Source organism: Etheostoma spectabile, chromosome 4 (assembly GCF_008692095.1).
Source record: "Etheostoma spectabile isolate EspeVRDwgs_2016 chromosome 4, UIUC_Espe_1.0, whole genome shotgun sequence".
Lineage (NCBI taxonomy): Eukaryota > Metazoa > Chordata > Actinopteri > Perciformes > Percidae > Etheostoma > Etheostoma spectabile.
Genome location: NC_045736.1, coordinates 21166579 through 21184775, shown reverse-complemented (window position 1 = coordinate 21184775; position 18197 = coordinate 21166579). Strand labels below are relative to the sequence as shown.

Sequence of the window (18197 nt, the reverse complement as noted above, 5' to 3'; positions counted from 1 at the left end):
TTCCTGTTGTGCACTGGCCCATGTAGGACATGGCTTGGTGTGGAGCTGATGGGTGCTTTTTATTTAGATTGGAAACAATGTGCTCTGCATAGACATGTGCTGAGCTGAAAGTTGGGTAAGACCAAGTGTTTTTTTTCTTGGAAATACACAGAAATGATTATTGGGGTGATGGTGAGGTTGACAAAGAAGAGAAGAATAAAGGGTAAGGGGGGGGGGGGATACCCTTTACACAAAGAACCTTCCCATCAATCACTTCATCACATTTGTGACACATGCATGTTCTGGTGCCCCCCATCACTCAATTCTTTTTATTTTTTTATTTTTTAGAACTTGTTCTCCCACTGCCTTTTTCCCTGGTATTTCTTTCTGTCTGAGGGCAGCGTTGCGTGTTAAAGGTTGCTGTCCGTGACACATAAGCACATACACACAGGCATTCTCTGTGTGTAGAGGTTGCAGTGGGAGGCAGCGGGCTAAGTGGCTGAGTGTGAGTGTGGCCCTTGTCATGTGCTGATGGTATTCCCTCAGAGGAATGTGGAGGAGAGAGTTTCCCAGTCTGGAATGGTGTATTCCCACTGCTGGATCTGACGTTAATGTAGACCTCATGGAATCATTGTCGTCACATTTGTTTTGCACCATTGACAAGTTATAGAAATGTCAGTGTAACCAAAAAAAACTACACCCAGTTCAAAATCCAAATTTTCAGTACCAATGTTGCAGTTGGGAAAAACTGTTTTGAAAATTCTTGATGTACGCCTTACTTCAAAACTTCAAAGAGTCAGCTCTTGAGGCGCTTATAATCCTTAACATTTCAGTCCTGATTGATTTTGGCAACACTTGTAGTTACTGGTGGTAAAAGCAAAGCGTTTTAAGAATATTTAATATTCATAAAGACACCTGCACTGATCACTGGGGACAGCAAACGCAGCTTGAGCAGCTACTCTAAGGAGCCAAACCGCCATTGGTCACAGAGGATTTATTGTTTCTTATTGTTTTAACAAAGTAGGCTAATGATGTCTTGACACTGTAAACTCATGACCATGCATTGTTTTACTTTGTGCGTTGGTATGAGTTTGAATTGTGCCAGCAGATTACCCAGTAAAAAGGCATATTCCCGCAGTAACAATAAAATCTACTTACAGTGCAGAATGCTATTACATTGAGTGTTTATTGCTGAAAAATGCTAGCCATGAATAGCATTAACAAGGGGTTTGAGGGGGTGACCGCTAGCTTATATCCAGTAGAGTCTGCACCCCATGTAGAGCCTTTGGCAGCGGTTTGAATCCGACCCATAGCCCTCTGCTGCATGTCAACCCTGTCCTCTGCTTTCCTGTCTTCAAGCTATGCTGTCAATTAAAGTCCATTAAAGCCCCCCCCAAAAAGGTGTTTGAGCAGAGTAACTATAACTTTAATACAAGAGAAGACCAAATATGTTTTTAAGATTTGAGTTTTCAACATGCTTTTTCAGCAACTAACACTCAACTCTTTTAAAGAAATGTTAAATACAATATGTAGTTAATGGGCCCGCAAAAATCACACTAAATTTCAGTAAAACAAAACAAACTGCGATGTGTTTTGGCATGACCTCCTCTATTAAAGCCGTATCTCCACACAACACGTTGACACTTAATGCCCATTGTTTTCAGCGTCTTTGTTACCGATAACGGCCAGGAAGGCTTACAGTATGTGTGAGTCAGGTCCCTGGCTGTATCCCTCTCCATTGTGTCCCGCTCTAACTGGGGATGACAATGAAGGCCACTGTCCTCTGAGTGAAATACATTGCTGTCATAGCTTACATTCTACATGCTCCATATGCACACAGCACAGCTGGCCTCACCACAAAATCGAGGCCATTTTGAATTCATGAATTATTTTGTTGTCTTTGGTACAACAAGGAGAATGTGTCTGATTTCTAGCCAGGAGGAGAGGGAGGGAGAGTCTGTGATTTTCGTTCTTTTTATGGAGAAGTAGAAGCATAGAAAGAAAAAGCGGGAGCTCTCTCCTTTAGCAAGAGAGAGAAAGAAAGAGAGTGAGAGGAGTGTATGCCTCATGTCTGGGAGCGGGAGAGTCAGAACAGCAGGACTCAAGATCAAACAGGCTTCCTCTGCGGATAAGAAAAAGAGCCAGTCAGGGAGAGAGGAAAACACAGGCAGGGAAGGGATAAAGCAAAGCGAGAAGAGAGCTCTTTGGAGTCTTTCAAAACTAGGGAGAATTGTTAAAAAATTAATGGCACTAATGACTCTCTCACTTTACTTTGTGTCTGGCTCGTGATGATCAGTCCCTGTGAGTCTACTGGGGCAAGTTTAAAACAGGTGTGGACCACATGTCTCCCTCTGGTCTGCTGCGACCTTTGACCTCTTGTCTCCCACTGCCAGCCACAAACACTCAATTCTGCTGTCAAAAGGGAAGCTCGTTGTACACAGCTCAACAGACAACTCTGCATATGTGAAAGTGCAGGTTTATGATGCAGAGATTACACCGTGTGTGCAGGGGCTCCCTCTTCTCACCCTTCAACACTGAGGCAGCATCAATAATTCAGCAACACATTGCAGAACACAATGCTACAGACAGCATATCCTTTTCTCTCCTTTCCTCCCTCTAGATTTCTCTGCATTTATCTGTCTCCTGTTAGACTGTTTTTATGCCCCCATTTTGTTTCTCTTACCGCGTCCCCCAGTCTGCTCAGTTCTGCCCACTTTGTCTCCCCTCGTTCTCTGTCATGTTTCCACTACTATAGCTGAGAATCAAACCTCTCACTTTTTCTTGCATATGTTGGTTTTGGTCCTTTCCTTTTCCCCTGTTGTATTTCCTTACTTGCTTATTCCTGATTTTTTTTTGGGGGGGGGGTTCACATATTAGTTTCACATATTACATATTTCATTCCTGTGTGTCCACTCCCTTTTTTTCTTTTGAAATCTTGTCAAGGCAGTTTTGAGGGGCCGGAGTGGAGGCAGTGGAGAAGAGCTAGGAGGAAAGGGTGTGTCCGCCCACAATGCAGCACCCTATTGTGTTGCATTCAGTCCAACACGTCCGCTCACTGTTGCACACATTACATCAGACTCAAAATAGGACACATGTACAGTCATCAACCCTGTGTTTACTCTCCTCTCGTTGGAGGGGTGTATTCTCTTGGTATCAGGGCTGTCCATTCCTGAGCACAGATAGCTTTGTTTTCCATCATGTGTCTGAAGTCTCCCAAGACGCCAGGCTCCCATGGTGTCAAAGGGCAGGATGACAGACAGAGAAAGACTTAAACAGTAGGACTCAACCACTGGGCCTATCAGAGGGATGTCAGGAGGAGGATACTGGGCTTTTAGTCTAAGATACTTCCAGAAGTTTACCTCATCATTGACCCTCCTCAGGGAAGTCAAAGCTCAGGGTGAGCTAGAGAGCAGCCGCTCTGTATTCAGCACCTTGCTCATGCACATTTCAAGGGATGCTTGCTTACATTAGGGAGTGAAGACAGGCTTTCTGAGTTAACTGTGAGTGAGTATCTACTTAATCGGTTAGACTGTTCAAACTGACAACAGCACTGCTTCAAATAAATGCAAGAGGCTGCGTGGGTGTCAGCGTGTTGTTGCAGGCACCGAAGATGAAATATGAACCAGGAAGTCTAGTTTCAATAATGCATCCATGAGATTGAAAGCTTATCAGATGCCAAAAAAACCCTTGCTCAGGAGGTTGTACTTTTTTTAGGCAGGATTTTACAGCTAGAAATCAATCATCGCAGCCACAATTTTCTCCTTTCTTGATGCGTAGGAGGTATGAATGGCACAATTGGCACAATACCACAAGGTATTATAATTGGACTGCAGAGTGTGTTGCCTTGGCTTAAAAAAAACTTGGCGGCGTCATTCCCCATTGCGCCAACGTGGTGGTCTCAAATCAATACAACAACACGACCAGTTCTTAGGTTAGCAGTAGCATGTCAGGCTGCAGCTAAGAGCATAGCTGACAGTTGGCTAATTGTAATGATCATCAGACTGGGAAGATGCTTGCTACAACCAATGAGATGGTGATATTTGAGCTATAGGGACAATCACGTGGGTGGTATACAATGCTTGCTTTGTTGACAGTTATGTGTGAAAAGCAAAACAATAGCGTGCATGTGTGTTAGAGCAGCACAAAGGCTGTGTTCATTGTGTCATAGCGTCCTCTGACCTCAGGTGAACGTTTCTCACCCTGCAGTGGTTCACAAACACAGGGATCTTCAACAGGGGGTCCGGGACACATAGGGGGTCCTCAGAATCAATGTGGGGGGGAATTTTCAATTCTAAGGTCAATATTTGATTTGATTCTCGAGTTTTACTTTTCTTCTTTTTTAAAGCACAGGTTGCTATGACATTTTTAGACTAGACTTTTATGCAATATAATAGCTGACCTTTGGCAATGTAGCACACTACATTGTCAAATTTAAAACATGTATTAACAACATCATGTAACAATAACTTATATCTTCAGTCATTTGGAAACTTGACAATTTGTCAAAGTTAAAAAAAAGGAAAAAAGTTTGGCAACAATGCCGAAGGGCAGACGCTTTGCAGCCCAGTGGTCTTAGCAGGTGAGCAGACACAGAGCATAGAAGACGACTCGGAAGTCCTCTAACTTGTTGCTGTCTCTAATATGACCAATACGCTGCTCTGTTTAGGCTAGAAAATGCCCAGTTTTGTCGGGATTAAGCTATTAGCAGAAGGAAACTCCGCTAGCTGCTAGGCTAACGCGCAATGGTAAACACACAGAATCTGGTACACTCACAAAGAATTGAAATTTTTAACTTCTATGTACATGGGAGATTTACTTAAGGCATACTTGAGTTTTCTGCACTGCGATATCCCGCAGCCTGTAGTGCTGAGGTATACAAAAAGAGTTTTAATTGGGCAGAGAGCTCTAATTGACCCCAATTTGCACTGCGGCATGGAGAGTAATTTAGTCTGATATACCCCAACCACTAAATGAGTGTACACTAAATTACACACCTGCCTTATAGAAGGCTCTGTGCCATATGCAATCATCTGCCTACTTACAAATTCATACATTCATACAATTTAGCTTTAACTCAGAAAAGCAAAAAAACAAAGTGAGTCTGTCTGGTTTTGTGCATTACACTTGCTCCAGGCTGTTACAGAACACCAAGGTTAAGAAGTGTGAAAAGTGTAACAGTGCCCTGTGTACCCCTCTCTACACAGCCGGGCAGGTTGTTATGCAAGTTTCTGGTTTTGAGCTTTCTCTTTTGAAGGATGTCAGGCTTCTCAGTGGAAGGCTTATCTCTGTATGGTACAATCTAGTAAAGTTTAATAGACTGTCTCTATGGCACAGCTCATCCTGTTAGAGGAATTAGAGAACACTGCAGTGCTCTAATTCTAAACCCTCTGCCAGCTGCTGCATTAGCATCATTGTGCGTCTTTGAATGCTGGTAACAAAGTCTGTCTAATTTGAAATAACTGTTTTATGGTTATGTTATGTATGTATGTTTTATGCAGGAATGCATTATTTAATTTCAGAACAAAACATGGGAGGATGCAATGCCGGCAGTGATTTAGTATAAATGGTTTCACTCCCATGTTAAGCCTGCTGAAATGGAACCTGTCTTACACATTTCCCTACTTTGTCTAAAAGCCCAAAATATTCATTAAAGGGCTAATCTCCGATGGAAAACAGCTAGGGCTTTAACCTAGTAGTATTGTGGTGAACTGAACAGTAACCTGAGTCCTCATCTAGACTCCTTTTACACCAAGCATGTTCATCTCATGTGGGCCCGATGACCCATGATTACCCTGTATCACAACAAGTTGCTGTTACTGTGTGTGTGTGTGTGTGGTGTGTGTGTGTGTGTGTGTGTGTGTGTGTGTGTGTGTGTGTGTGTGGTGTGGGTGTGGGTGTGGGTGTGGGTGTGTAATATACAACTACACACCATCAGTCTATGACCCTTCCTCAAGTGGTGACTTTGGTCTGAGGATTACTGTGATCCCATTCTGGGTGGCTAAATGTGATCTTCACAGCTTAAGACCCCTCTCACTGTTAAGATAAAGGACCCAGTCTTGGTATTACAAAATGAAAGGGAGAAAGGGACTGAAACCATAGCCTAAGCCTTGGGTATTAAAGTACTCATAAATACTCAATAGAACAAGTGTAGTTGATTTGCTGGCGGTTAAGTCTCTTTTAAAAGCCTTTATTGGTGATTGGATAATGCAACCCAATTGACCCAAAAAATGTAGGGTTGAAAGGTTGGTAAAAGACATCTTTATCATCCAGTTTATAACTTTTCTTACCAAGAAACTGACCCTGATATCATGACTGTGGGACAACCCTTTTACACTGATGCTTGGTGTAAAAGGCACTACACAAAACAAAAGAGGAGTAGCAAGAACACCTTAGTTTGTCTTTACTTGCTGCTCTTCTTGGTCTGCCTCAAGACAGCAGGGTTGTTTTGTGATCATGAAAGGAACTAAATATAAAACAGCTAAAGACCTCACAATTGCTGCAGAGAAACAGAATGAGGGGAGCTTTTTCTCAGCCAGAGTCCCTTGGTGCTGCTCTTGTGCCGTTCAACAGAATTCTGTTGCGGCGGTTTGTTGTGCTGAAGAGCTTCTTCAGGCACATTGGCCCTCTCTCTCTCTCTCTCTCTCTTCTCTCTCTCTCTCTCTCTCTCTCTCTCTCTCTCTCTCTCTACCTCCACATGTTTGCTGCAGAATGGAAGTGATGAAGAATTTAACTTGCCGGCTGAATGTGATCTTCACTGTGGCATACCAAATCAATGAGTAAACTGCATAATAGACAGATAGACTTTTATTGATCCCAAATTGGGAAATTTCAGTGCTAAAGCAGCAAAATATCAGAGACACAGCACACATACAGAATATACAAGAAATAAAACAAAATAGGATAGAATAAATATTAAAAAAATAAAGATAGGAAAGGAAATACCAAGGAAATATGTACAGACGTATATACAAGTTAGGTATACAAATCTACAACTACTAGTAGCACTTAAGTTATAGTCATGGCCCTATTACCATTCCATTTGTCAGTTAAAGTATATACCGCAATGCTACATTCTCCACGGGGTGACGTGTAGGTAGGGTGGGGCTCTGATCATCTCATACGCACACCATAGCTGTTCCTCACATACCAAGGCTGGGTATCTGCAAGGGTACTTGTCATAGACTGCCGCCTGGTTGAAATGGAGGCCATATTTCATTGGCCAGCCTGTCACTGCCGGCAACCCCGACTCTCTGGGCTGTTGCCTCTGCCGGAGTCATTACACAGCAAGGCCACTTCTCTATAGTGTGCAAACACACACATACATGCACACATACACACAGCAGCAGGCGTGAGAATGAGTTATATCTCTGGAGCAGCGGGTTGGATAAAAGGGTGAAATGGATACAGAAGAGGGGACAGAGGAAGGGGTGTGTGTGATTGTAGTTGCTGCATAGGCTGATCCTGATTCAGCTTTTTCTGCCTTCAGTGATGAAGAGATGAGAGCCAAACACTGTACCTCACTGACGCACGCAATGTTCCCTGATAATGAGCTACAGCTTTTACCTCCATATAACCTTAGCTATAGCTTTATCATAGTACAACTTATACTTTGTTAGCACACACAGGCATGTTTTTACAGATCAGTATTTATAGGAGTATTCTATGAGTGCCTTTAGCAATACAGTTTAGGACTGCAACCAAAGATTAGTTTCCTTATCTGTTAATCTCAACATTTTTGTCTTTTAGTTAATTAACAGTGTAGTCTATTACATTTTTTTTTAATATTGCTTGTTTTGTCTGAGAAACAGTCAATTTACAGTGATGTGAGATAGAGAAAATAAGCAAAGCCTCACATTAGAGCAGCATTTTTTACTATAAATAACTTCAGCAAATAATCAGTTATCAGAATTGATGTTGATTAACTAACGGATCACCTAATTTTTCCAGCAGTAATGCGAAGCAACTACGAGCCAAAGGTGGCAGCAGATGTTGATAAATGAGAAAAATAAAGTTGTGAGAAGATAAAAGAGAACAAAATTCATCAGGATCAAAAAAACAAAACATATGTACACACGTGGGCACAAACACACACAGACTGTATATTAAAGTGGGCCACCATGTGCCATGTGCCATGTGCCTGGCACTCTTTCTACCACATCACTATATCTCCGTCTCGGGAAGAAGGTTGATGCTGAAGCTGGAGACAGCGACGATATGACCTCAAGGTGGATTTTGCGATAGTATCTCATGTTATCCACTGCTCTTCTTGGTCTCATCCTTTGTCTGATGGAACATATTCCCTTGCTTTCCCCCCCTTTAACAACCCCCCCCCCCCTCTGCCTTCCACTGGCACTCAGATAAGGATCAACAGCCGTCAGCAGATACAGCCTTTAACTTGCAGTGGTTCTGCCCACCCTCTCCTCTAAACCCTCATCTCCATCTTAAACATTCTTTTTTTCAATAGCCATTTTCGGCATGCCACTGATGTGTCTTGGATTGTAGTGATACGATTTTGCTTTATACATACCACTCACGTACACATGTTTAGTATCATGCATCTTTTTCCCACCGGGGTTTATGTGTATGTGTGTTGGTACAGTTTGCTGTGAGATAGAGGCTTTCACGTACGACAGACGACAGAGGGAGGCTATTACACACTATGTTAGGCTTCAAAGCGTTGATGCTTCCCTCTGGGGGAGGGGGGTGGGGTGCTTTACATGCATGCACACTTGCCCACAAAGCCTTCAAGGAAAGGAAAAAATAAGAAGGGTTGACAGAACGATTGATAACTATTTAATCTAAGAGTAGGGAGTCATTACCGGTCACTCATTCACTGAAATTATGAATTATTAAGTGTCAACTTGCTAATAAAGATGAGAATGAACCTTTACCCACTCAATGATGTGTCTGCAAATGGAAGAAGTCCCACAACCATGCATCACTGTTTGAAAGTAGTGCCATGTCTGATGATTCTTGCAGTGCTGGATGCTAAGAGAGAGTCCAAGATTGTCAAGGTTGATTTAACTTCTTACACAGACTGTCAGACAGACTACTCGCGCAGACAGACACACACTCAGCGGGCTCCCTCCCATGCTTGTGTTTTGGATTAGTCAAATCCCCTGACTGGCTGCTAGGCTGATTAGTTGGGGTGTTCTGCACTGGTCATTTGGAAACACTGAAAAGACACCTATCCATACCTCCTCAGACAGATGGCGTAGGTCGCTATACTGTCATGAGAGAGAGAGAGAGAGAGAGACAGAGAGAGACAGAGGGAAAGGGAAAGGGGGAGAGGGACTGTTGGAACAGACTGAGGCCCAGATGGCTGTGTCCAGCAGAGACAGGAAATAGAGGTGACACCTGATGGCACACACACACACACACACACACACTATTTCGCCTAGAGGTCTGTCTTATATCATGTCAATTGAGGAATTGTAAGATAGGAGTGTGTAACCTCATTAAGTCCTGAAAAATTAGTCAACAACTTTTAATAATCGATTAATTAACCAAAAGAGTTTCAGTTAACTATCGCATAATACAAAACAAGCAGCAACTGCTTACAATGAAGAAGATGGAAACGGGGAATGTTAAGCATTTTTGGTTGAAAAATGACTTGAAAAGTAGCTGATTGTTTCAGCTCAAGACTAAACAACGAAACAGTTAAAACACAGTTGACTGATAAATTAAGAAATTAATGATTGGTTGCAGCCCTAATCTCATCTGAATCTCATCTACCCTCAGATTGGGTAAAGTACCCCCTCCCCCAACACACACACTATGTCTGCTACTTTTCCAGACTGGGTTAGTGGAGCAGGCAGGGGCTGTAAATGGGTGAGGAGCTTGTTAACTTTTGATAAGTTGCCTTTTTCATTATGCATAGAGACCCCAGCCCCCAATCTCCAACCCTGCAGTCCCACTGTCAAAACAAGAGAAGAATCAGAGCATGAGAGGGCTGGAAAGGGCTGCTGGTGTTGGGAGGGGTAAGTGTTGCGATAGATAGATAGATAGATAGATAGATAGATAGATAGATAGATAGATAGATAGATAGATAGATAGATACTTTATTCATCCCGAGGGAAATTTTAGGCATCCAGTAGCTTATACAAACATAACCCAACAAACACACACATATCTCACAAACATAAAAATCACTCAAAGAAATTTATATAGTTAATTTGTGAAGTGATTACATAGGTCTGGTATGGACTGACCATGTGATGAAATGACCATGATAAGGTGCTATGGCAGATGTAGAATATTCTCCATGCCATTAGATTCAGACAGTGGGATTTGTTCAAACTACTTTAGCATTAGTCCGAGGTGAAATGGATAGTTCCATTGTTGTAGGTGTTTTCCACCAGTTGGTTGACGTGGGAGACTGAATCCCCCCAGTAGCTTTGCGACCTCTGACCCCTGACCTGTGCTCCCAGCTCACGGAGTGCAAGGAACCCAGACGTGAGCCCACATGATCCAACTGTGTGGGCCACAGATGCATTAACGCACACAAACACACACACCTCTCATCTTCCATGAAGAGTCCTGTTTCTATCCTGTTGCTGTGTTCCTCCAGCTGGAGATAAAGCATATCGCCAGCTAGTAAAGGGTTAATGACTTCCTGATCTGAGTGGTAGTGCAGAGGAATTTACCCCCACTGAGTACCACCCCCCACAATAACTTACCCAATCCCTCCCTGTCACCCCCTTTTCTTTCTCCTCTCACAGAGTCTCCTCCACTCACTCAACTCGACTACCATGAAGCATGCAACATAGACAAGTAATGGTGATTTCATTGGTCAGATTTAGGGAGTTCTGGGAGAATTTTTTTTTTGTCATAGCCATGCACTTCCTCTTTTCCTGTTTCATCTAACTAAGTGCATTTCCTAAAAAATAAAAATAAAACTATTCTTTTAAGGAGGCCTGCTCCTTATTCTTCAAACTTTGCTCATTCATTATTAACAAATGCTCATACAGTGGTCTTTTATGTCAGTGAGCCCAACTTCTATAATCCGGTGTGTGGTGTGGGTGTGGTGTGTGTGTGTGTGTGGTGTGTGCGTGTGTGTGTGTGTGTGTGTGTGTGTGTGTGTGTGTGTGTGTGTGTGTGTGTGTGTGTGTGTGGGTGTGTGTGTGTGTGTGTGTGTGTGTGTGTGTGTGTGTGGTGTGTGTGTGTGTGTGGTGTGTGGAAAGCTGAGAGGTCAGAGGCTTGCTTCCTTGCCTGGCTGAAAGCTTCCTTCAATACTTTGTTCTCCATTAAAAAGTGGGCCAAAAGTGAAATTTACCAAAGAGACATCAATAAATTCTACCCCTCCTATTCCTTACTTATTTATGCTCAAGAACAGCACAAAGTATCTCTTATCGTCATATCCTCTGCTCTATGCCTGTCTTTTCCTCTCCTCTGCCACACAGAGCAGGTCTGCAGTGGTTTGGCTTCAGCAGGGGTTTCCAGGTCTAAAAGTTGCTAAACTCGTTAACTTGCCTCCTTAAGACGACACTGCTTTTCCTAAAGGTTTCAAGCTCTGGGTGAGAGAGGAAATGCCTATATGTGTGTGTGTGTGTGTGTGTGTGTGTGGTGTGTGTGTGTGTGTGTGTGTGTGTGTGTGTGTGTGTGTGTGTGTGTGTGTGGTGTGTGTGTGTGTGTGTGTGGTGTGTGGGTGGGTGGGTGGGTGGGTGGTTTTAGAGTAAGGTCCGGAACCAAGGAAAAGACATTGGCTGGAATATTTCCATTCATGCAATAGTTTTCCCTCCAACACTTACTGTACTGTAATTTTATCTTTTCCTCTACTCCCCTCCTCACTCACTTGCGTGTGTGTGTGCGCGCGTGTGTGTGTGTGTACAGTGAAACAGTATTAGGCAGGCATGTCTGGAACAAACAGATTCCACCCTGCTAAAGAATCTTATTAGGAAATACTACCTGCAACCTGAAGCTTCAGACTACCTTCTCATTCAACTGCCTAAAAATCACACACACACTTGCCCCCTCCCCCCCTGGCCCAGTTTCTCTGCTTCTGTCTCGCTCCCTTCTTTTTTTCTGCCTGGTTTCAGGTTCGGAGCTAGGTTTAAGGTTTATATTGGTGAACTCCACAACTGCCTGTTTTTCTTGGATTTTTTCATTTGAAAGAAACAGGCACACACACCTCAGTCCAACCCCCCCCCCCCCCATCCTGCTACACTCACACACATGCTTCCTGAAGTGTTTTAGTATGACCCTCCCTCCTGTGTGCTCTCTACTGGCAATGAACTGGTCCAACTGACTTCCTGTCTCTCTGTCCTCTCTTCCTGTGTCCAGGGATGAATGGACATATATTCACAGTGACGCAGTGTACCCACACCACCACACACACACACAACACACACACACACACACACACACACACACACACACACACACACACACACACACACTCACACTCACACTCACTTACTCACAATTTACACGCTTTCTGTTCTTTCTCTTTTTCTTTCTGCTTCTTTCATTCTTACTGAGGACAATAGTATGAGCTCACTGTGGTACAACTCAAAAGCATTACCGCCCCCCTTCTACTCCCCTCCTCTTCTCCAGTGCTCTACTGCAGTATCAGCCCCCGCAGCAACAAAGACCAGGGCTTAGTCCCTAAACATAGTGTGTGTATACACACACACACACACACACACAGAAATGCAGAAACAAAATACCTCAACAATAGATAGATCTCCTGGTTGGTTGTCTTGGATTTTCTCTAACTAGTTTAGTGCTAGGTTGAGTGTGTGTGTTCTTGTGTTACCGCTGTGTTTACTGATTACCTGGCACAGGTTGTAGGCACTTCAATGCTGACAGAGAGACGTGTGTTTAAAGGATTATCTCGGTTTGTACATCTTGAGTTTCATATTTCTGGTTCTGTTGATTATGACAATTATTACTGGACTCACCAAAGTTGCTGAGATCAGAAAATAATTTTTTCAATACCATAGCACTGGTGTCGAGAAAATCCCTAATCTCTGCAGTTAACTTGGTAAGTGCAGTGTTGTATTTAGCGAGAGGTATCTCGGTAGAAACTGTACAAACAAGACTAAAGGGTCATAATTATTTTTTTTAAAGATTATTTTTAGGGCATTTTTTATCCTTAATTTTTGACAGGATAAATGAAGACATGAAAGGGGAGAGAGAAGGGAAATGACATGCAGCAAAGGGCCGCAGGTTGGAGTCGAATCCTGGCCCGCTGCGTTGAGGAGTCCGCTCTACCAACTGAGCTATAAGGGGGCCCAGAAAGGGGGGTCATAATTAACAAAAACTGTCCTTTAAATGAACAGACCTGTCGTCTGTTTGTATCTCCCTCGCACCCAACCCAGTCAATTCAAGCCTTGTCTCAAACACTCATCACGTCTACTTGTTAAACAGTTGGTGTGTGTGGGGGTGTGTGTGTGTGTGTGTGTGGTGTGTGTTTTGTGTGTGTGTGTGTGTGTGATAATAAAGGTGGACATATCAGGGGTGGGGCTTCCAAGAGCAGGCTGGAGAACTGCCGTCAAAAGAGCTCAGAGTGACAGCTTGGACTCACAGTGTCACATCTGTGTGTGTGTGTGTGTGTGTGTGTGTGTGTGTGTGTTTGTGTGTGTGTTGTGCCCATAGCCCTGGGTGTTTTCAGGTATAATGGGTGCTAGCAGCAGTATGTGTGGCTCCTGTATCTAGGCCAGCTATGAACAGCATCCAGGCCCGCCATCACTTCTGTCAGTTTTGAACTACATAGCCTAAAGCTGGTGGCATGTTGCTGCAAAAGCTAACTTCAGCTATAAAAGGTAATGGTGCTGGGAAAACACGACTTTCAGGCTCCACATAGTGCTTGCCAAAAGCTTTAACCTCACGTTTATAGTGAGCAAAATGATCAAGTTTTTCGGTATTATTGTGGTATTATAATTTTTTTGCGATCAGATAATTTATTTAAATTATCCCAGAATTATTAAAAATGTGTTCAATGCCTTAAGCAGCAACTTTTTTCCTACCAATTCTGCAGAAAGGATAACTATCTTCAATCAATGTCCTTTCTCATAACCAAAATATACCCATGCTTCAGACTTAGTCCTTTTAGAGGGCTGATAAATGTCCTGAGCGCTGTCATCTCCTCCCACTTTATAGGCTACGCAGTGCGCCTGTGCAGCAACTTCAGGAGACTCAGAAGAAGCTGGGAAGGATTAAACACACGCTTTCCACACCGTGGTAATCCACCGCGATAATAATAATTTAAATGAAAACGATCATTGTTATAGCCAACATTTTTATTGTGGTTTATCGTTACACCGGTCAATGTTACATCTCTAGGCAGCATCTTGTTTTCCTTTTTTCTTTTTTTTGACTTTTCTTTTTGGAGTATTCATCACATATTTGAAATCAGCAACATGTCTGTCCGCTACAGAATTAGCAGCAGTCATTGACCACGATGGTAATGTCATTCTAGTGTGGTTATGCTGTCTCCATCTATCATCTCTCTCTTGGTTTTCATCTTCCTTTTTCTGGGTCGAAACAAACAAACTAATCAATAATGCATGACGAGCAGTGGCAGGTTAAATAAAAAGGTTTTCTGCCATTTCGTTGTTTCTACATAGAAAGCCATGCCACCAGTTTACTGTCATAGAGAAGTACAAAAAACAAAAATATTCCAAATTAGGAAGCTGGAATCAGAGCATTTAGACATTCCTTTGTTTTTAATTACTCAAATTATTATTAAAATCCGATGAATCGATTTTTAAAATAGTTGCAGATTCATTTGTTAGTTGACAACAAATCAATTAAGCAATTAATGTTAGTACAGCTACAAAGATTAAACAATAGATGCATAGATTCCTGGTCTTATTTTAGAACAGAATTTCTCAGCTTGATCAGTTTCTTCGCGAGTGATTAATGGCAGATGTTGACTGGTATGGAGTTTGGTCGTGGTGTTGGTGGGACTGGTGAACAAAAGGAAAAATGTATGGACAAGTCTTGTGCAGAGTGCAGACAGAGCCACACAGCCCTCCGTCCTACAGACGGAGGAGGAGGAGGAAGGAAGGAAGGAAAAAAGAGAATATAGAGCATCAGTAATGTAGAATTCCAGAGCCCAATTACAAGACCTGCTCTCATCTGCCTGGAAAATGTGACTGGGCTGTCTGGAGGGGGTAGAGGCGTCACATCCTACTTCTTCCTTGGCTCAGGGGATGATGACCATTACAGAGGGGTAAGGCCGAAAGAAAGACCCACATCGATCTTCTTTTTTGGGGGGCATTTTAGGCCCTGGTTTGATGAATAACTGAAATCTTGAAAGAGGAGCGAGAGGGGGAATGACATGAAGCAAAGGGCGGCAGGTTGGAATCGAACTCGCGAGGACTGAGCCTCTGTACATGAGGCACACACTCAACCAGGTGAGCTAACCTGGCGCCCCACATCGCTCTTTTGTGATGGCATCTCTCCTCTTTGCTTTGCAAAGCTCCGCGTCTCTCAGCTAACTTTCCTCTCTTGTTTAAGGATAACTGTGTCTAGATGGAAAAGCCACCTTGCTGATTACCTTATACTTTCCTTTACCTTCTTAATGGCAGGGTTTGTAATGTTGAAAAGCTAGTAAGATTTGAAAGTAGCATTTCCTCAGGTCTCCGTCTAACACCTCCCCCTGCCCTTGGGGCTCTGACCCACACACAGGCGTACAGACACCGCTGCATCACTGCTTTTGAGCAGAGCGCAGAAAGGACCGCAGTTTCACTCATCAAAATTAATCTCATTCACTGGTAAGAAAACGCCTAATATTATCATACCGAATGTTTAAAACAGACATGACTAGTCCATTCTCCAGTAGACTTGCAGAAACTCCGGGAGCATCGGCACGCATTGAGTTTAAGCTCGTACACGGGAGGGGTAGAGTATGCGCAGAGGGTCAAGGAGGCATTTGATTGGTTCTTTCCAAGCGGATTGGTGATTGGTGGGCATTTTTACCATATTACAGCAGGCACAGATGATGGATCTTTTTAGCTCCTTTTTTAAGTTATTTATTGCTGTCAAGTTGCCAAACCTGCCTTTGGGCTCCTTATGGATGGGATCACTTGTTTTTATTTGATATGTTTGTGCATGTGGTGCATCTTGTTGTGTTGGGTCGGTTAATTACAAGGCCGCCTTCTCAAAGGATTGTGTTGCAGCCTTGAGAAGCAGGATACAGACTCATTCCCTATCATTGACAGCGCTGCGCAATGAGGAAATTACACATAAACACACACACACACAGACCACAAAAACATTCAGACCATGAGACAATAACATGTGTTGTCAAAGCAAATATTCACACTAGGTCATTAGCATAGACACAGACTGTCTGTGTGGGTATTTATTTTTTTGTATGTGAGTGTTTGTGCCGTAGTGTCATAATGCTCATATGTTCTTGCCCTTTAATCTGTAAAAACTGACTGTGAGCGTACACAGCCACTGGCTAGTGGCACAATGTTTAGGTCTGTGTTTATGAGAGGGGGGGGGGGGGGTCACAGACACATTTAGATATCCCACTTCTCTTTGTGGTAATGAGAAACTGCACTCTCAGCTGTTAAACACAAAGGCAGCATTAACAGTTGCTGTTGGCCTGCCGGACGGACGGCTGACTGTCTGCCTGTGATTGTGTGTGTATGAATTAGTGTGTATATGAGGAGGAGAGCCTATACCGTGCTGAAGCCAGGATGGAAGCCAAAACCGTTCGCTTTCTCTACAGCCACCGTTGTAAAGGTAGGACAGCTGTGGTAAACTAGCCATAATACAATTGCACAAGCTGGCAATTGAAAGTGTGTGTCTGTCTGTCTGTCTGTCTGTCTGTCTGTGTGTGTCTGTGTGTGTGCTGTTTTTTTACTCTTTTAAAGGATGCATGTGCAGCCAACTTGGCAATGGCAGGCAGCTATGAGAGCATAGCATTTATCTGTCAGCTGTCAGCACTGATCCAGCTTATCACCATCATAGTGTGTGTGTGTGTCCATTGGTGTGCACGTGTTGCTGCAGACGCTTTGTGTGTCCCAGTCTATAACTGCCATGGGCAGTTTTTGTGATTGAATATGGTTACAGAGTGTGTCTGAGTGCACTCTATTAATTTGAGGCCAGACCTGAGAGCATAGAGGAGGGAGAGGGGAAGGAGGCAGGAGGAGAATGAAAAGCGATAAGCTGGGATAAATGACTGCCCCTGGAGATCTGTGTGTGGAAGAGGAAAGCTGATCGCAAACACACAAATGCACACCTGCATATGAATATGATGATGTGTACGCATGCATAGCTGTGTATATCACTGCAGCTGGGCTTCATCCACATAAACTGTAATGCGGAAACTGCTTTAGACTTCAGCGTCTTACACATTGTTGTGGCACATATCTTATAATGATAGAACGCCACTGTCAACAGTAAATGTATGCAGATTACTCCCCAGGTATATGGATAATTGCATGTAGTTTTCTTTTTCTTTTTTTAGAGGGAAAAGAGGCCTTTGATTTTAGAACAAACATTCTGTGTATGCTCTATATTGTGGCTTCAATGTGTTGGTGATCACACCTGGATTGTGTTTAGCATGATACATTTTATAAAGAAGTTAAACTCATCGCTGTCTCTCTATCATCCTGTCAGAGGTCCGCGCCCAGCTGGTGGAGCAGCTCAAGTGTCTGGATCAGCAGTGTGAGCTGAGGGTGCAGCTGCTGCAGGACCTGCAGGACTTCTTCAGAAAGAAGGCAGAGATCGAAGTGGACTACAGCCGCAACCTTGAAAAGCTGGCCGAGAGATTCCTCACCAAGACCCGCAGCACCAAGGACCATCTTCTCAAGTATGGAACACACACACACACACACACACACACACACACACACACACACACACACACACACAGCACTACCACACTGTGTAGCAGGTTGTTATGTTTTACTTGTTGTGTTCAAGTGCCTTAGACAGCTATAATTCTTTTTGAAGATTCCGGTTACGATGAAACTACTTTTTATTTAGCCCTTCAAAAAGTGTACAGCACTTTCAAGATTAGTGACTTCCTTCCTAAGAAAAGAGAAGTAGAGACAGGCTGAAAATGAAACACAAGGGTGACTAAGACGGATGGTGAGGGAGGCCAAATTGTTTTTTGTTAGTCTGGAAAGTCTGGACTTGCATCACTCACTGCTTCTCAGTTTCATCTAATTAAACAACTGATTATAGCTTGTATGTTTTAATTGGAATACTGACTTCTGTTATAACCAATTGTGTGTGCGTGTGCGTGTGCGCGT

At 43.2% G+C, this 18197-nt stretch overlaps 1 protein-coding gene across 5 annotated transcripts in view; it reads left to right on the top strand.

Annotated features, from left to right (window-relative positions):
- Positions 1-18197, top strand: part of srgap2 (SLIT-ROBO Rho GTPase activating protein 2) — a 58600-nt gene that overhangs the window by 15651 nt on the left and 24752 nt on the right. For 4 of the 5 annotated variants that reach the window (XM_032514313.1, XM_032514312.1, XM_032514315.1 and 1 more), the window contains exon 2: positions 17560-17752. In XM_032514313.1, coding sequence (XP_032370204.1) covers positions 17560-17752 — 193 coding nt within the window. Of the gene's footprint in view, positions 1-16501; positions 16681-17559; positions 17753-18197 lie in introns of those variants that run through there. The other variant, XM_032514314.1, reaches the window with a different exon arrangement.